The 13,376-nt window shown below is 37.8% G+C and overlaps 1 protein-coding gene across 3 annotated transcripts in view; it reads right to left on the reverse strand.

Moving 5' to 3' along the window:
• The window catches only part of NRAP (nebulin related anchoring protein), a 50,005-nt gene that overhangs the window by 20,613 nt on the left and 16,016 nt on the right, over positions 1–13,376 (reverse strand). For all 3 annotated transcript variants that reach the window (XM_061372732.1, XM_061372733.1, XM_061372731.1), the window contains exons 14-25: positions 12,634–12,738; positions 11,638–11,736; positions 11,097–11,201; positions 10,224–10,331; positions 9,280–9,381; positions 8,625–8,822; positions 8,312–8,416; positions 5,888–5,986; positions 3,810–3,914; positions 3,242–3,349; positions 2,302–2,613; positions 883–987 (exon numbers count right to left, since the gene is read on the reverse strand). In XM_061372732.1, coding sequence (XP_061228716.1) covers positions 883–987; positions 2,302–2,613; positions 3,242–3,349; positions 3,810–3,914; positions 5,888–5,986; positions 8,312–8,416; positions 8,625–8,822; positions 9,280–9,381; positions 10,224–10,331; positions 11,097–11,201; positions 11,638–11,736; positions 12,634–12,738 — 1,551 coding nt within the window. The remainder of the gene's footprint in view (positions 1–882; positions 988–2,301; positions 2,614–3,241; positions 3,350–3,809; positions 3,915–5,887; positions 5,987–8,311; positions 8,417–8,624; positions 8,823–9,279; positions 9,382–10,223; positions 10,332–11,096; positions 11,202–11,637; positions 11,737–12,633; positions 12,739–13,376) is intronic.

Raw genomic sequence — 13,376 nt, forward strand, 5'->3', positions numbered from 1 at the left:
TTGCTGTACTAGCTTTTATGAAATTACCTTGCTTGACACTAGCTGAGAATCAAATTTATTGTGCCTAAAAACCCCATCCTTCTTCACTGTAGATGATTACATGGGGAAAAAAATTGTGTTTGCAATCAGCAGATGTGAAAGGATGACTGTATTTTCTGAGACACTACAGTAGTGGCTATACTGTTATTCTCAGTGAATGGACAGATGACTCCTGCCTTTCCCATGGTTATCTAAAAAATCACAGGATTCAGTCTCCTACTGCAGCACATTTGGCCAGTAGGACTTCCTATAAGACAATAGAAACAGAATACTAGGGACCTTTTAACCATTTCCACCAGGCCTTAGAAGGTCTCATGGGACTGGTATGAAGGATTTTAGAGTTTGCCTTTTCCTATAAGTCATATCGGTTACAGGGAGAAATAAGGATGAAAACTACTTGGGCCGATAGATAGCTACAGACAGAGATATCTATATGAATATCAATAGCTAGCATGAATATATATGAAAAAAGAACAAGAAAGAACGTGTATCTGTTACAAAAGAAGGTCCTGGGTCCAATGACTGGATCTTTTCATCATCTCTACTGTTTTGCTTCATTAAAAAGGTAGGCTAGTGGGTAGCAATTGAGCACTGTTTGATTGCCATTATTATTCATAATATCATTTGTCACCTACTTTGTTTTTGCAAAGGCTATATGGACTCCTACTGGTGTGTGTTTGGTATCTGGTTTCCCTCTAATTACCAGTCCTATCCCTGGTTTTGAGGGCTTTCATGTGCTGTGCCTTTTTCTTTCCCCTTTGAGTGGAAATTATTTTAATTTTATACAGACATTTTGCACGCATTATGCAGCAAATTCTGTTACATGCTGTCACGAAATCTCACCTCACTAATGAGTTCTCCTGCCTTCTTAGCCTGCTCCACATTTAATGACCCAGTGGCTATCCATCCAGCTCCTTTCATCCAGTTCAAATCTGCTCTGTATCGGTTCTGACAAAGAAAAAGAAAAAACACTATTGTTGGTGTTCATACACTTAAAATGCCATTAAAGGATTCAGACATCTTGGGGACAACAACCAAGTCAAATTAGTGCCTGCTTTTGTTTTATTCACTATTGTACAGTTGCAAGGGAAGCAAAAACTGAAATTGAGAATTAAATAGAAGTATCAGGACTCGCCAGCACCTGTGCAATATGCTGCACAAGGTAATTTTTAGAAGTGGTCTACACTTTACTGTCATTTGTAATTTTTAAACTCATGTGGCAAAAACTTCAGTTTTGTTGTGCACAGTGCACTGTTTAAAAGATCATTAATGGTTTGCAATGATAAAAAAATGATATTTAATATTTCCCAGCCCCTATCATTTTGTTATACTGGAGGGGAAGCATCTAGTTTTTCACTTTCCAGGTGTTTTTAAGGAGGAAGTGTACAGGAGTATTTCTCATTTTCCTCACGAAATCTCTCCTACCAACAGTCTACTGAATTCCAAAAAGCTTATACAAGTACTACAGCCACCTTTCTCAAAGAAGCCAGATGGGTTTCAGTGGTTAGACCTCAACAAGACCTGTACAGATACCTAACTTACGTCTCCTTGAAAAGTTCTGACTTAAAACCTCAGAATGGAAGGTCTAACTTACAGTAACCATTTACAGTGTTGACCTGATGGTTACAGCTGAGCATGTAACCTGTATGAAATTTTACCACCAATTTCACAGTATCACAGTATCACAGTATGTTAGAGATTGGAAGGGACCTCAAAAGATCATCTAGTCCAATCCCCCTGCCGGAGCAGGAACACCTAGATAAGGTTACACAGGAACGTGTCCAGGCGGGTTTTGAATGTCTCCAAAGAAGGAGATTCCACAACCTCCCTGGGCAGCCTGATCCAGTGTTCTGTCACCCTCACTGAGAAGAAGTTTCTTCTCAGGTTTAAGTGGAACCTCTTGTGTGGAACCACTATCACTATACATTATTAACCACCCTGCATATTAGGTAAAAAAAAAATAATTTACATCATATACAAACCCTAGTGTTTTATTAACATCTGAAGTAGACTTTGAAGAAGCCATGATCATAAAACAGGATTATAATTCTCCTCAAAATTGTACTCCTTTTGCACTGCATACATCTTTTGAGCAAATACATGGTTAATATTTACCAGTTTAATATTAACTGCTTAATAGTTGAAATATTAGGTGCATAAATATTGTGGCATTAAAAGCATAAACATCTGAATAAACTCAGCCCTAAGTGTCTGCATGGGTTGAATGAAGGAGCACTGAAATATATTAACAGTGGGACTTACATCACTCTGCAATCCATAGGCCCACTTGGCCCATGCCACTTTCATGTCAGTAGGCAGGGCTGTGTAGTGATGGAGAGCTGTCCTGTACCCTTTATCTGTGGCCAAATTCTGAGCCTTTTTGGCATGGACAAGGTTAATCATATCCATGGAGATATGGAACTGATTCTTTGTGTCCTCAAATCCCTTCCTGTACTCCAGATCACTCTGCAACTTTGACATTTGAAGGGAATGAGCCATCTGGGAATCTTCCTCCACAGTCTTTACTCCAATCAGCTTACCCTTCATCTTCTCATAACCTTCCTTATATTTAATCTGTGAAGAAAAAAAATAGACCATGAGTTATTGATCTAAGTTGCCAAACTGACAGCTCTGCTAGTAGTAAAGCTGTCTATCAGTACTGTGACATGCTTGGTCCTTGACACAAGCAACTAAGAAGTCAATTTGTAAAAAAGAACTGTAATGCTTTAGAAATTAGTAAGTGTTTGTAAAGAATAAACCCTTTCTCAATAATAATATGCTCACAAAAAGCTTTAAGAACTCTTTTCTTTTTGTTTCTTTCTAGGAAAAACAACATTTTCTAAGCACTGAGGTCAGAAAGTTCATTTGGGAATTTTCTGGCCAAGCATAGATATACTAAGTTATGATGTTTCACAGGAGATTTCCACTTCATTTTGAGTTCTAAAATTCACCCTCAGGTCAAAATGAGAAAAGAAAACCACAGTCAGCATGTGGGGAAAAACTCTGAATTGCTTGCAGCAAACCTTCTGACTCATTACAGAATGCCAATCACCCAGTCAACTTCTCCATTGCTCCTTAGCCCAGATCAATTGCGGGTGGCTCAGGGCACTGAGACATATGTGACACATCCCCAACACTCTGGTAGCAACCTGGATTGTCAGCTGTCCTATAAAGAAAGAAGGCTGATGGAGTCCATACTCACATCACTTGCCAGATCCCTCTTTGCCTTAGCTGTCAAGAATGACAAAGCATCCAGACGAAGCACGAATCCTTTTTCCTTCTGCTTCTCCCAGCTACTCTTGTAGAGTTTCTAGAGATGACAATAACACAGACTCTTTATTGCTATCAATATATTGTTTGTTCTATAGTCACAGTGAAAACTCTCAAATAACATCAGACCAGCAAGCACTCCATGTCCAGCAACCATATATTTAAATAAGAGATGTGGTGTCTTCACTGACATAATGTAACTGTGGATACTGTGGGTACTGTAACCCCATTATCTCACTGCTTCCAGTGAAATTGTCAGTATGCCATTCATCTGGAAAATATACAGCTTCAAACTCTAAAGGTGACAAGCTTTCAGAACAACAGATGTGACTAGTATTTAATTAAGAGAAAGTAATTAAATTTAGGTATAAAGTTTTTACAGCTAAAACATTTGGACCTTTACGGAGAAAAAAATCTAACTTTCACCAACAGAACAAACATTACAACAGCAGCTGTAACTATTCACAGGAGTTAAACCAAGTCTATATCTTACACAGTACCTCACTGATATTGGCAGCATTTGCTTTGGCCAGCAGAAAGATGGGATCATCTTTGCTGATGGTGTACTGATGAAGATACTGCTCTTTTCCTGACCTGTAGGCAACCTGTCCACAGAAAGCAAAGCATGGTTTAACAAGCAGTAGTCCACATTTAATACTGAAGGAATATTGATTAAAACACCCCCAATATTATGGGATTTGTTAGGGTTAATTTATTTGGTGACTTTAGCATCATGACATTTTTTGCAAATATGAATTTAAAAGCTGACCCACAGAGTCAGGTTGACCAATTACTCATGGAAGCAGTGACACAAAATATGTACCAGGATACTTTAATTCTCTTTCCTAAAGTTAGCTACTTAATGGACTATAAAGCTGTCAGCAATTCATAGTCCGTACAAAATGTATGCAAGAATACTTTCACCCAATATTAAACTGCAGCTACTTTTTGGGTAGTCTTTCATAGGGCACAGAAATAGTGAATTTTAGGCATGAAATGAAGAACACTATGCAACTGAATCTGCAGAAAAAGTTTGTGACCTAAATGTAATTGCTGAGATAATACTCCAGTGAGGAATAACGTTCCAACTTTGAATGAAAATATCAAGGACCTTTTTGTGATCCAAGTAGCAAACATCTCCATTTTATATCCCAGAGCAACATCAACAGAGAAATAAACGACTGTTTCAGAAGCCCATGAAGCTGTTGGAGGAGCTGTTGAAAAGCTGCAAAAGGATGCCCATTTCACAAAGCGTTGTATTTCTTACATCTCAAAGAAAGGGGGGTAAGAAATGTCCCTACTATGAAGCAATAAATCCATGGTTACTATTCTGACTTACACACACAAAGAAAGGCAGCGTTGTCCAGTACACAGGAGATAAATAATGGGAGTCAGGAGACCAGTGTTCTCCTCTGATTAAATCTTGTGTCATATTTGAGACACACAGCGCTCATTCAACTAAGTGCTGTGTTTTTATTGATGTAGAAAATCAAAAAAAGGAAACATGGTAGCTGCCTGAAAAAGGCCACTCAAGAAGCAGTAATGCTTCATTCGCATAACAGCCGAGAAGCTGACAGCATCTTCATTTCAAGGTACAACATATTAAATGTAACTTAAAAAAAGCCTATCAAGTCACTACTGTTCCAAAATCAGTTGGTCAGCAATTATAACAACAGGTTCCTTTCCTTTTGGAAACTTACAAGTCAGTTCCTGTCATCTAAGTCCTGCCAGAGTTCTGAAGTACCATCTCAGCCCTGAAGTGGTCAGGCAGTTGCACATCTGACCATTGCAGGTCCCTTCATACTGAAATATCCTATCCTATCCTATCCCATCTGCCAGTGTGGCCCACCCCAAGGAAGAATAGGGAGCATTCAGAAGGCACCCAGTTGGGAAAATATGTCTATTTGAGCTACTAAATCACAGAATTACAGAATCAAAAAGTAAAGTACTTCAGTAAAATAAGTAAAGCACTTTAACAGCCACAGCTGAAGAATGTGCTGTCTAACAAGGCTGACATATCTTGTAGTCTGACAGGGTCCTCAGTGGAGAGAACCACAGAGCCTGGAATAAATGTGCGTCAGTCCCTGAGCTAATGTCTACCTTGCTTTGAAGCATTGCCTGAGGATCAGTTAGGAATACTGTGATTCTCCTACAGCTTCCATCCTAACTTTTGTTACTTCATGGATAACCAGTTTTCATGCAGATAACATTAATGCCTCAGGAATAGCCAGGTATCCCCTCATGAATGCATTTCAGCCACACTTAAATTAAGCCTATCACCAAGACTGCCTTGTAGAGGCATCCCCAGCCTTTGACACAATTCATGAGAAGCCTCGCTTGTCTATTTCCATTCCCACTGGCATTTGATTTTTGTTGTTATTGTTCTAGTTCAGAGAATTCAATGAGAGAATTCATCAAATAAATAAAAACTCTTGGAAATAAATCTCAAGAAATTTCACATTCAGAAATGTTTCATGACTGGGTTTTCTTCCACCCACCACCCCAGTGTTTGTATCTCAGGAATGACCACATTATGAGTAAGTTACTTGCAAAGAGACAAATTCAGTCAAGGACTCACATCACTTTGCAGTTCCTGGCTTTTCTTGGCATGCTTGATCTGAGAACTGTCAGCCACACTGGTGAACTTCAGAGCATCAGCCTTCTGTCTGTACTTTTTCTGCATCAAATTACAGCAGGTTACACAAAAGTTTCTACAATATTTACATTCCCCCAAAAATGTAGCACTTTCAAAAAATACACAACTGATAGAGACAAAGGTCCCCTGCAAATTCCAAGACAATTTTAGCAAGGTATCAACAACATAAGACTCCAAATACTACCCAGTCTTGTATCCTTTATATATAGTATTGTTATATTACTGTATATAGGTACTAGTATTTCCAAGGTGAGAAGGGTAGTGCAAGAATATGCCAAACGTACTGTTGCTGACACTGCAAGCATGGACACTCTGGTGCCAGATGTACAAGCTAAATGTCTTACAAGTTCTAGGTTGCACACCAACCAGTGAGTGTCCTTCACAAACTGGGTGTGGCAAGTCAGGACCCAAAAGATCTCATAAGCTACAGGATCAATATTGCCATATCATTTTCTTATGGGAGACCTCTGAAGCATATGCATGTTATCAAAATCACTGAACGTGTTACTGAGGTATTTTTAAGTTACTAACATACTTCTAAATTATCAATTAAATTAGAAGGGGCAATTTCAGTGTCCTGAAGGTAACTTAAATTCAGAATCTTCCCCCATCTCCCAGCTCTTTTCAAAGCAGAACTCAGTGCAGACACTGCAGTCAAGCCTTCCTGGGAGCAACAGCTGTGAGAGGACTCCACAAGGCTCAAGTCTTGGATGTGGGGAAGACACATTGTGCTTCATTCATCTTCTGGTACCAATACCTATATAAGATTTATTTGAATGGACAAATTTGCATAGAGACTAATGTTTCTACTTTGGTAAACAAGATTGCCCTTACCTTTATTCCATCTTACTTTTTGTTTTATATTTGAAACACATGTAAGTGAATGGAAAACTTCTACTAACTTCCTCAGGCTTTGGATCAGGCCTGTTTTGTACCAATGCCTCTGCCTCAGTCTTTTATATCACTCATTTGAGAGCAAGCTAAGTATTTCTCTCTGTCTTTGAGACAGTAGAAGGAAATTCAGCACTGTATTTCAAGACCACAGTATGATAGTGGTGACCAAGCATACTTCTTGTATACTTTAGTCAAATTCTGATTCTAACAGTTCAACCATGAAGTGGGGCATTCCACCTAGGAAGGGCATAAATGCATTTTTTTCATTATCTGGCATTTCAGTAGAGAAATCCTCCTGTTTGAACTGATGGGTGAACAGATCAATTTATGCTGTCTCTGCTATGGGAACACAAAATAGAAGTTAAAAAAGCATGCAGCACTTCAAAGAGGTGCTCATCGCTTTATTTTAGGAACCTGGAAGGAAGGGAGGCAGATTAAAAACAGCATGTTTTGTCACATTGCATGGAACACAATACAGTGACATTCTACAAAGAAATGACAAAATGCCAGGCTCTGTATGGCAACAGAGATCTCTAAAATACTATCCACCAGTCTCCAGTTCAGGTGACTGTCAGCCTTCTCTTGGCCTTATGCAGCACTAGAATGAAAAGGCAGATCATTATGGATTAAATATTTGTGGAAGTGATTATTACCACAGCACACGACAGCAGCAGATGTCAGTCTATCCCTAGCAAGACAGTAGATCTGAGAGTAGCTGCTCTTCTTCTGTTTCTCAGATGTATTTTTTCCCCTCGCAGAAGTAGTGAGAGGATGTCAGAGACCCAATGTATTAGAGAGTGTGATCTCCAGTAACTAACTGGCTTCTGTTCCTTTCCCCAGCCTTAAGTGGAATTTTACCCTTCTTGTCAAACTTCCCCTAATGTATTCTTCTATATGTCCTCTAGTTTTCCTAGCTCTAGTGAGATGATTGAACCATAGCTAAGCAGATGAGGAAGTGTACTTCCAGAAGGCTAATGGCAGTGCAAAACCAAGTGAAAGCAATGAAAAGCAGCACAGGCTGAAGCTGCCAATGAAGTCATACCCCTTATTTGCCAAAGAGCAGGGAAACTCCACACATGGCTAACAAACATTCGATTTTTCAACACTGTTCCTTAAAACTCTATGCACTTCCTATAGCATATGTCATAGAAACTTTAATTCCTTCCAATGCCACTCTGCAAAATGAACAGGTGAATGAAAAGAGGTGGAAGCACAATTATGGGCTCTTCTGCCTCACAAACTTAACACAATAATCATATAATGGGAAACATATTTTTAACCTCTAACCTAGGATCCCCTAAACTGTCGAGTAACAAAACAACATCCATCAGTTCTTCCATTTCTCAGGTGTTCCATATTAGGATTTACTTACCTATTCCACATAATTTTGTGGAATAAATGCACATAAACTTTTGAGTAAACAACAGACAGAAGCCTGAGTACTTTTCTTACCTCACTGACCAAATCTCCTGCTTTTTTGGCTTGTTGTATATTAAGACTTCCTTCTGTGATACACCCAGCTCCTTTCATCCACATCAGATCTGACCTATATCGAAGCTGTAGAGGAAAATGACATTTATTGGCATGTGGAACACATGTAAATTTTTTGCATGTGAACTTTTGCACCCTTTCCAGTTTCAAAGACATATAAAATAAGTCATTGTGCAATGTATGCATTGTATGAATGAGAATTAATGTCAAACTTAAGAGGTCTACAAACATTCATGCTGCTTTTAACAGTTAAGCTGACTATACATCATCTTACGTCACTCTGGAGACCATAGGCCTTCTTTGCCCATTTGGTCTTCATGTCTTCTGGAACCACTGTGTATTCATGAAGTCTCTTTCTATAGTCTAAGTCACTAGCAAGTTCCTGGGCCTTCTTAGCATGTCTCAGGTTTATCATATCCATAGGCAGATGGAAATGGGTCTTACTCTCCTCAAAATCTTTTTTGTAGGCAATCTAGAAATAGAAGAAATGAAAACAAGTTGTCTGTATCAGTACACTGCAAAGTCAAAGCTATCTTAAATTTCCACTCTTGTTTGGGTCTTATAAGGGATTCACAAAACAGATGGCAAACTCTGGAAACATCTTCTATATTATAGTACATATGACTTTTATACATACTTTAATCTGCTTGAAAGTTCCATGTAGAAGTGTTTATACTGGGGGTTTAATAGGATGTTATTTTCCTGCCCCAAAATATGGATAGCACCAGCTCAAAATTCCCTATGAGAACAAAAATATTGTGCAAGCATTGCAGAGCCACAGACAGAGGAAGGAAACCAACCTTTGTCTTGTTAAAAGCTTCCAATAATTTCTTATAGTGAAAGCAGTAACAGTGGTAGATTGCATACTGTTGCTGAAAGATTCACAATTATGAATAACACCTTCTGACCCAGAGAAATAAATAATTTACCTCACTACTCATTTTGGCCACCTTCAGAGAGTGTAAAAGTCTTGAATCTTTGGCTCCAATTGCTTTTCCTTTTGTTTTTTCATATTCTTCTTTATATTTAATCTGTTAAAAAAAATTAGTTTCAGTCAAATAACATTTCCAATTACCTAAAAGATAAGTAATATGGTTTTCACTGGCAGTTTGGATGGGCAAAATTTAGAAGGGTTTAGTCTGATTCTCATGTTGTCACTTCAGATTTCCCAGATTTTCTAAGAAATCCCCAAAGGTGCAATGTTGGTCTCATTTATGTTGCCTTTAACTTAATTCCTTCAGGCTCATTCCTAGGAGGTGGATATGTTTATAAGCTGATTAGCTAAATTATCTGGTTCTTAAAGCAAAAGATAAAGAATCAATCATGTAAAAACAAGCAAGGAATGAAAAATTTTATTTTCTTAATGAGGTGGGATTTTGCAATCACCATCATTGCCAAACACTTCCCACTTGCAGGAAAAGTTTCTTCTTTTTTTGCCTCTCCACAGGCTAAAAATCATGATGTAAGTTGTTTAAAGTGTTTGGAAATTTCTTTAAACACATGTATTTATGTTAAAGCAGCAAACTAAAGAAATATGCATTCCCTTTGCAGGGGATGGTAACAGTATTTTTGAGGCTTTAAACAATTTAAAACACTGTATTTTACTAAAGGGTTTGTTTTGCCTCCTTCTGCACACTTGTATTTAGAAAAAACAATTTTCAGAGAGTGAAGTTTCATAGCAGTCTGAGCAAGTTTCCAAATGTTCACCAGTCATTGAGAAAGATGGACAGCCAAATGTAGGACTTTAAAATTCAGATGAAGTGAGTTAAGCTCTATTTCCCTGTTCTATAACAACTTATATAAATAAGAATAAATAAGAAAAAAAAATAAAAAATAATAAAGAATAATTCCTAGGTAATTAAATATAACATACATCACTGGCAAGATCCCTCGAAGCTTTGGCAGCAAGTAGAGGCAGAGAATCAAGTTTCATTACAAAACCCCGGCCCTTACTCTTCTCCCAGCCTTCTTTGTACTTAATCTGAGAAAGGAAAGACAGCAACATGTTACTAGGATCTAGCAATGAGCATGCATCCCAGCACATTACAGCCACAGAGTGTTGCTCCGTAAGACTCCACTAATGCAACTCCAATAAAACTTAGGGGAAAAACAGTTACGAACACTTGCAGTAATGCCAACTCACAACCACGAAAAATTATGAAATTGTTTCAAAAATAAAAGTCACACCAATAATAAGACTGGAGGTTTTGCACTCATTTGTCTTGTTGAGCTTTTTTCCCTTCAAAACTACCTACAACAATGGAGGCCTGAAAAAAATACTTTAAAAATGAAACAGAATTTAAACTTTTCCTGTAAGTTCTTGATTTTACACCCAGGTGTCAAAGTAAATCCATGTATATTCTCATGAATTCTGAATAGCAGCAAGAGTGGGCTTGATCCAAGTTCACTGAAGTCACTGTTTCTTTCCATTGACTTCAGTAAGCTTCAAGTTATCGTAACTATGCAAATGTTGCTTCTTCATATAAATACCACCTCAGTGGTATTGTTGTGAAGTGAACACTGATTTACTGGACAAAGTCAAATCATCTGAAAAAGTCTAGTGGTTTCATTGTACTTGAGATAGTATCTCTACCTACACCAGAATATCTATACCACATTTCATGCTGTTTAGTGAAGACCAATGATAAATGATAAATGCTTCCAGAAACAGTATCATGATTCCTACATTCATTTCTGTCTATCAACAGCATCATGAGTAACAATACTTCCACACCATGTGACTTACCTCACTGTATAACTCGGCATTCGCTTTCGCTTTGACTAACTGAGGTACGTCCTGAGGTAGAGTGTAGTTTGTTTTTGTCTTCTCATACTGGGCTCGGTAGTTCAGCTGCCATATATTGAAAAAGTCAACAACAAACTCAGTTATTTTTAACTCACCCAAAATATGACTGTCAATTAACTGCCACTGAATTTCAGGCTCTTAGTGCTGTGTTGTAGATACACTCATAGCTATGGCTGAGATAAATATGAGGGCAATAAGGCAATTGTAACTTTTACTTAGGTAGTAGGAAGTAGAATAAATATTCTATAAATAGAATAGTTACTGATTATCTGTAAGTAGAAAACATCAAAAAACATATTACATCTACTGGTATGCTTCCCACATTTTTTGAAAGGATGTAACTCAATTTTTATCCTTGTTTTGGTTGTAAATCTGTAGATGAACTATCAAGAATAAAAATACATGAATGCTACAAGTGATATGAAATAGAATTATCTCATAATTGTAACAAACAATGGTGGTTAATGATGACAGAACTTACATCACTGAGCTGCTGCGCATTTATTTTGGCTTGAGCTATTTGTGGAGTGCTGGCAACAGAGCTGTACTTCAGCTTGTCTATGCTCTGCCTGTAGTTTACCTAATTTAAGATAAAATAAAAAGATTTAATAAAGGAAGAAATGGCCAGATCAGAAAATGAGAGAATGAGTAGACAAAGGTTTATTAGCTAATATTCTAGATAAATCATGACTTAAACCATAACAAGTTGAGGTGAGGAAAACATCAGGATCTCTTGGATGAGATGTGAGTTAATGCTCTAAAAATTTCCTAGTGTAAGATTACAGTTTGTATCTCACTTTGAAAATGAACCTCATTTATAACCCCTCTCCTTCAAAACAACAAATTCTTAAAAAGTTGCATTTTCAGATGGCCCTCAAAAGCATTCCTATAAAGCCAATATTCTTAACCATCACTTGGACTATTTTTCTTTATCAGGCTGAAGAGCTCATATAACCACAGTACACAAATTTCTTCAGTGTTCCATCAGTAACTCAACCCCAAGCACAGAGAGCACCTCTCTCACACAGATCACAGGTATATAAGGAAGGTTACGTGACCAATTTGCTCCCGTTTGTATGTGACCAACTAGTTCCCCTTCAAAGGGGGACACCTATCTTCAGAGAACTCACAAAGGACGAGAAGCCTATTTAAGTCTCCTCATCCTTTCATTGCTTGATGCTGCTGCTGAAACTGTCCAGGACGGTGAGATGTTTTGCAACACAAACCAGGGATAGGTCAGAGCTCACTCATTTCACATCAGTGTACAACCTGTGTTGAACTGAAGCCAATGACAGGAGGTGGTAGCACTTTCTATTCCTCTGAGCTCCCTTGGCTCCCTGCGCTTTTTTTGCTTTAACTTTGTTATCACTAGCTGTTTGCTCCCATGATTAAATCATCATTTGACACATGCAATCTATCACAAGCTCTCCTACAGGGACAGGATGAGCCATGCAAGTCATAGGAAAATATTATTTACATCTTTCAAAGGGACCAACTTCCTTGTTGTCTGATACGAAGGAGTGAGAGTAGCTGGGTAATTGTAGTCAACACCATCATGTTTGTAATCAGACTTATAGGCTATCTGAAACACAGGGAGAACAAAAAAAAATCATCTTTTTTTTTAAGCTGTCATTTGCGTGAATAATTATCAGTCAAGAGGAAAGGAGAAACAATAATATTAATATTAAATGCAGAAAACAAAGTAAGTTCAATGTCATGAGTGACAAAGAAAATGAAATTATTTGCATAGTTTAGCCACTAATTGATTCTTTTTCAGCTCCTCAATTAATCCAATGCCAACAGTGGGAGCATTAACTTAACTTCCACCTATGACACATTTCTTTTATCTTTCTGCTTAGTTCTCAAGCTTCTTACAGATTTGTAAATAATGTACTTGAAGGAATGGTATGTAATGAAATAGCTTCTTGACTAACCCAGTAAATTAAATTGGAATCCAGAAATCTTCATTAAAGACTGTTTTTTCAGCAGAGGTCTGACCCTGGGGGTGGTGGCAAGAAACCTTCAGCATCCTACTGATGTCAAAGAAAACTGAAGGAGCTCAGTATGTTGCCAGATAACTGAATTTGCTTATTTTAACTTCTTCTACACAGTGAGCTATAAATCAGTACAAAAAGGTTTCTACAATTTCTCCTTTTCTCAAGATACCTATCCTTTAGATCCTCGATACAATATGATCTAAAGTTTTCTATCAACTTATTC

This window comes from Neopsephotus bourkii, unplaced genomic scaffold, assembly GCF_033783945.1.
Source record: "Neopsephotus bourkii isolate Nb327-2 ecotype Australia unplaced genomic scaffold, CSIRO-AGI_Nbou_v1 NB_1615, whole genome shotgun sequence".
In the NCBI taxonomy this organism is placed as follows: Eukaryota; Metazoa; Chordata; class Aves; order Psittaciformes; family Psittacidae; genus Neopsephotus; species Neopsephotus bourkii.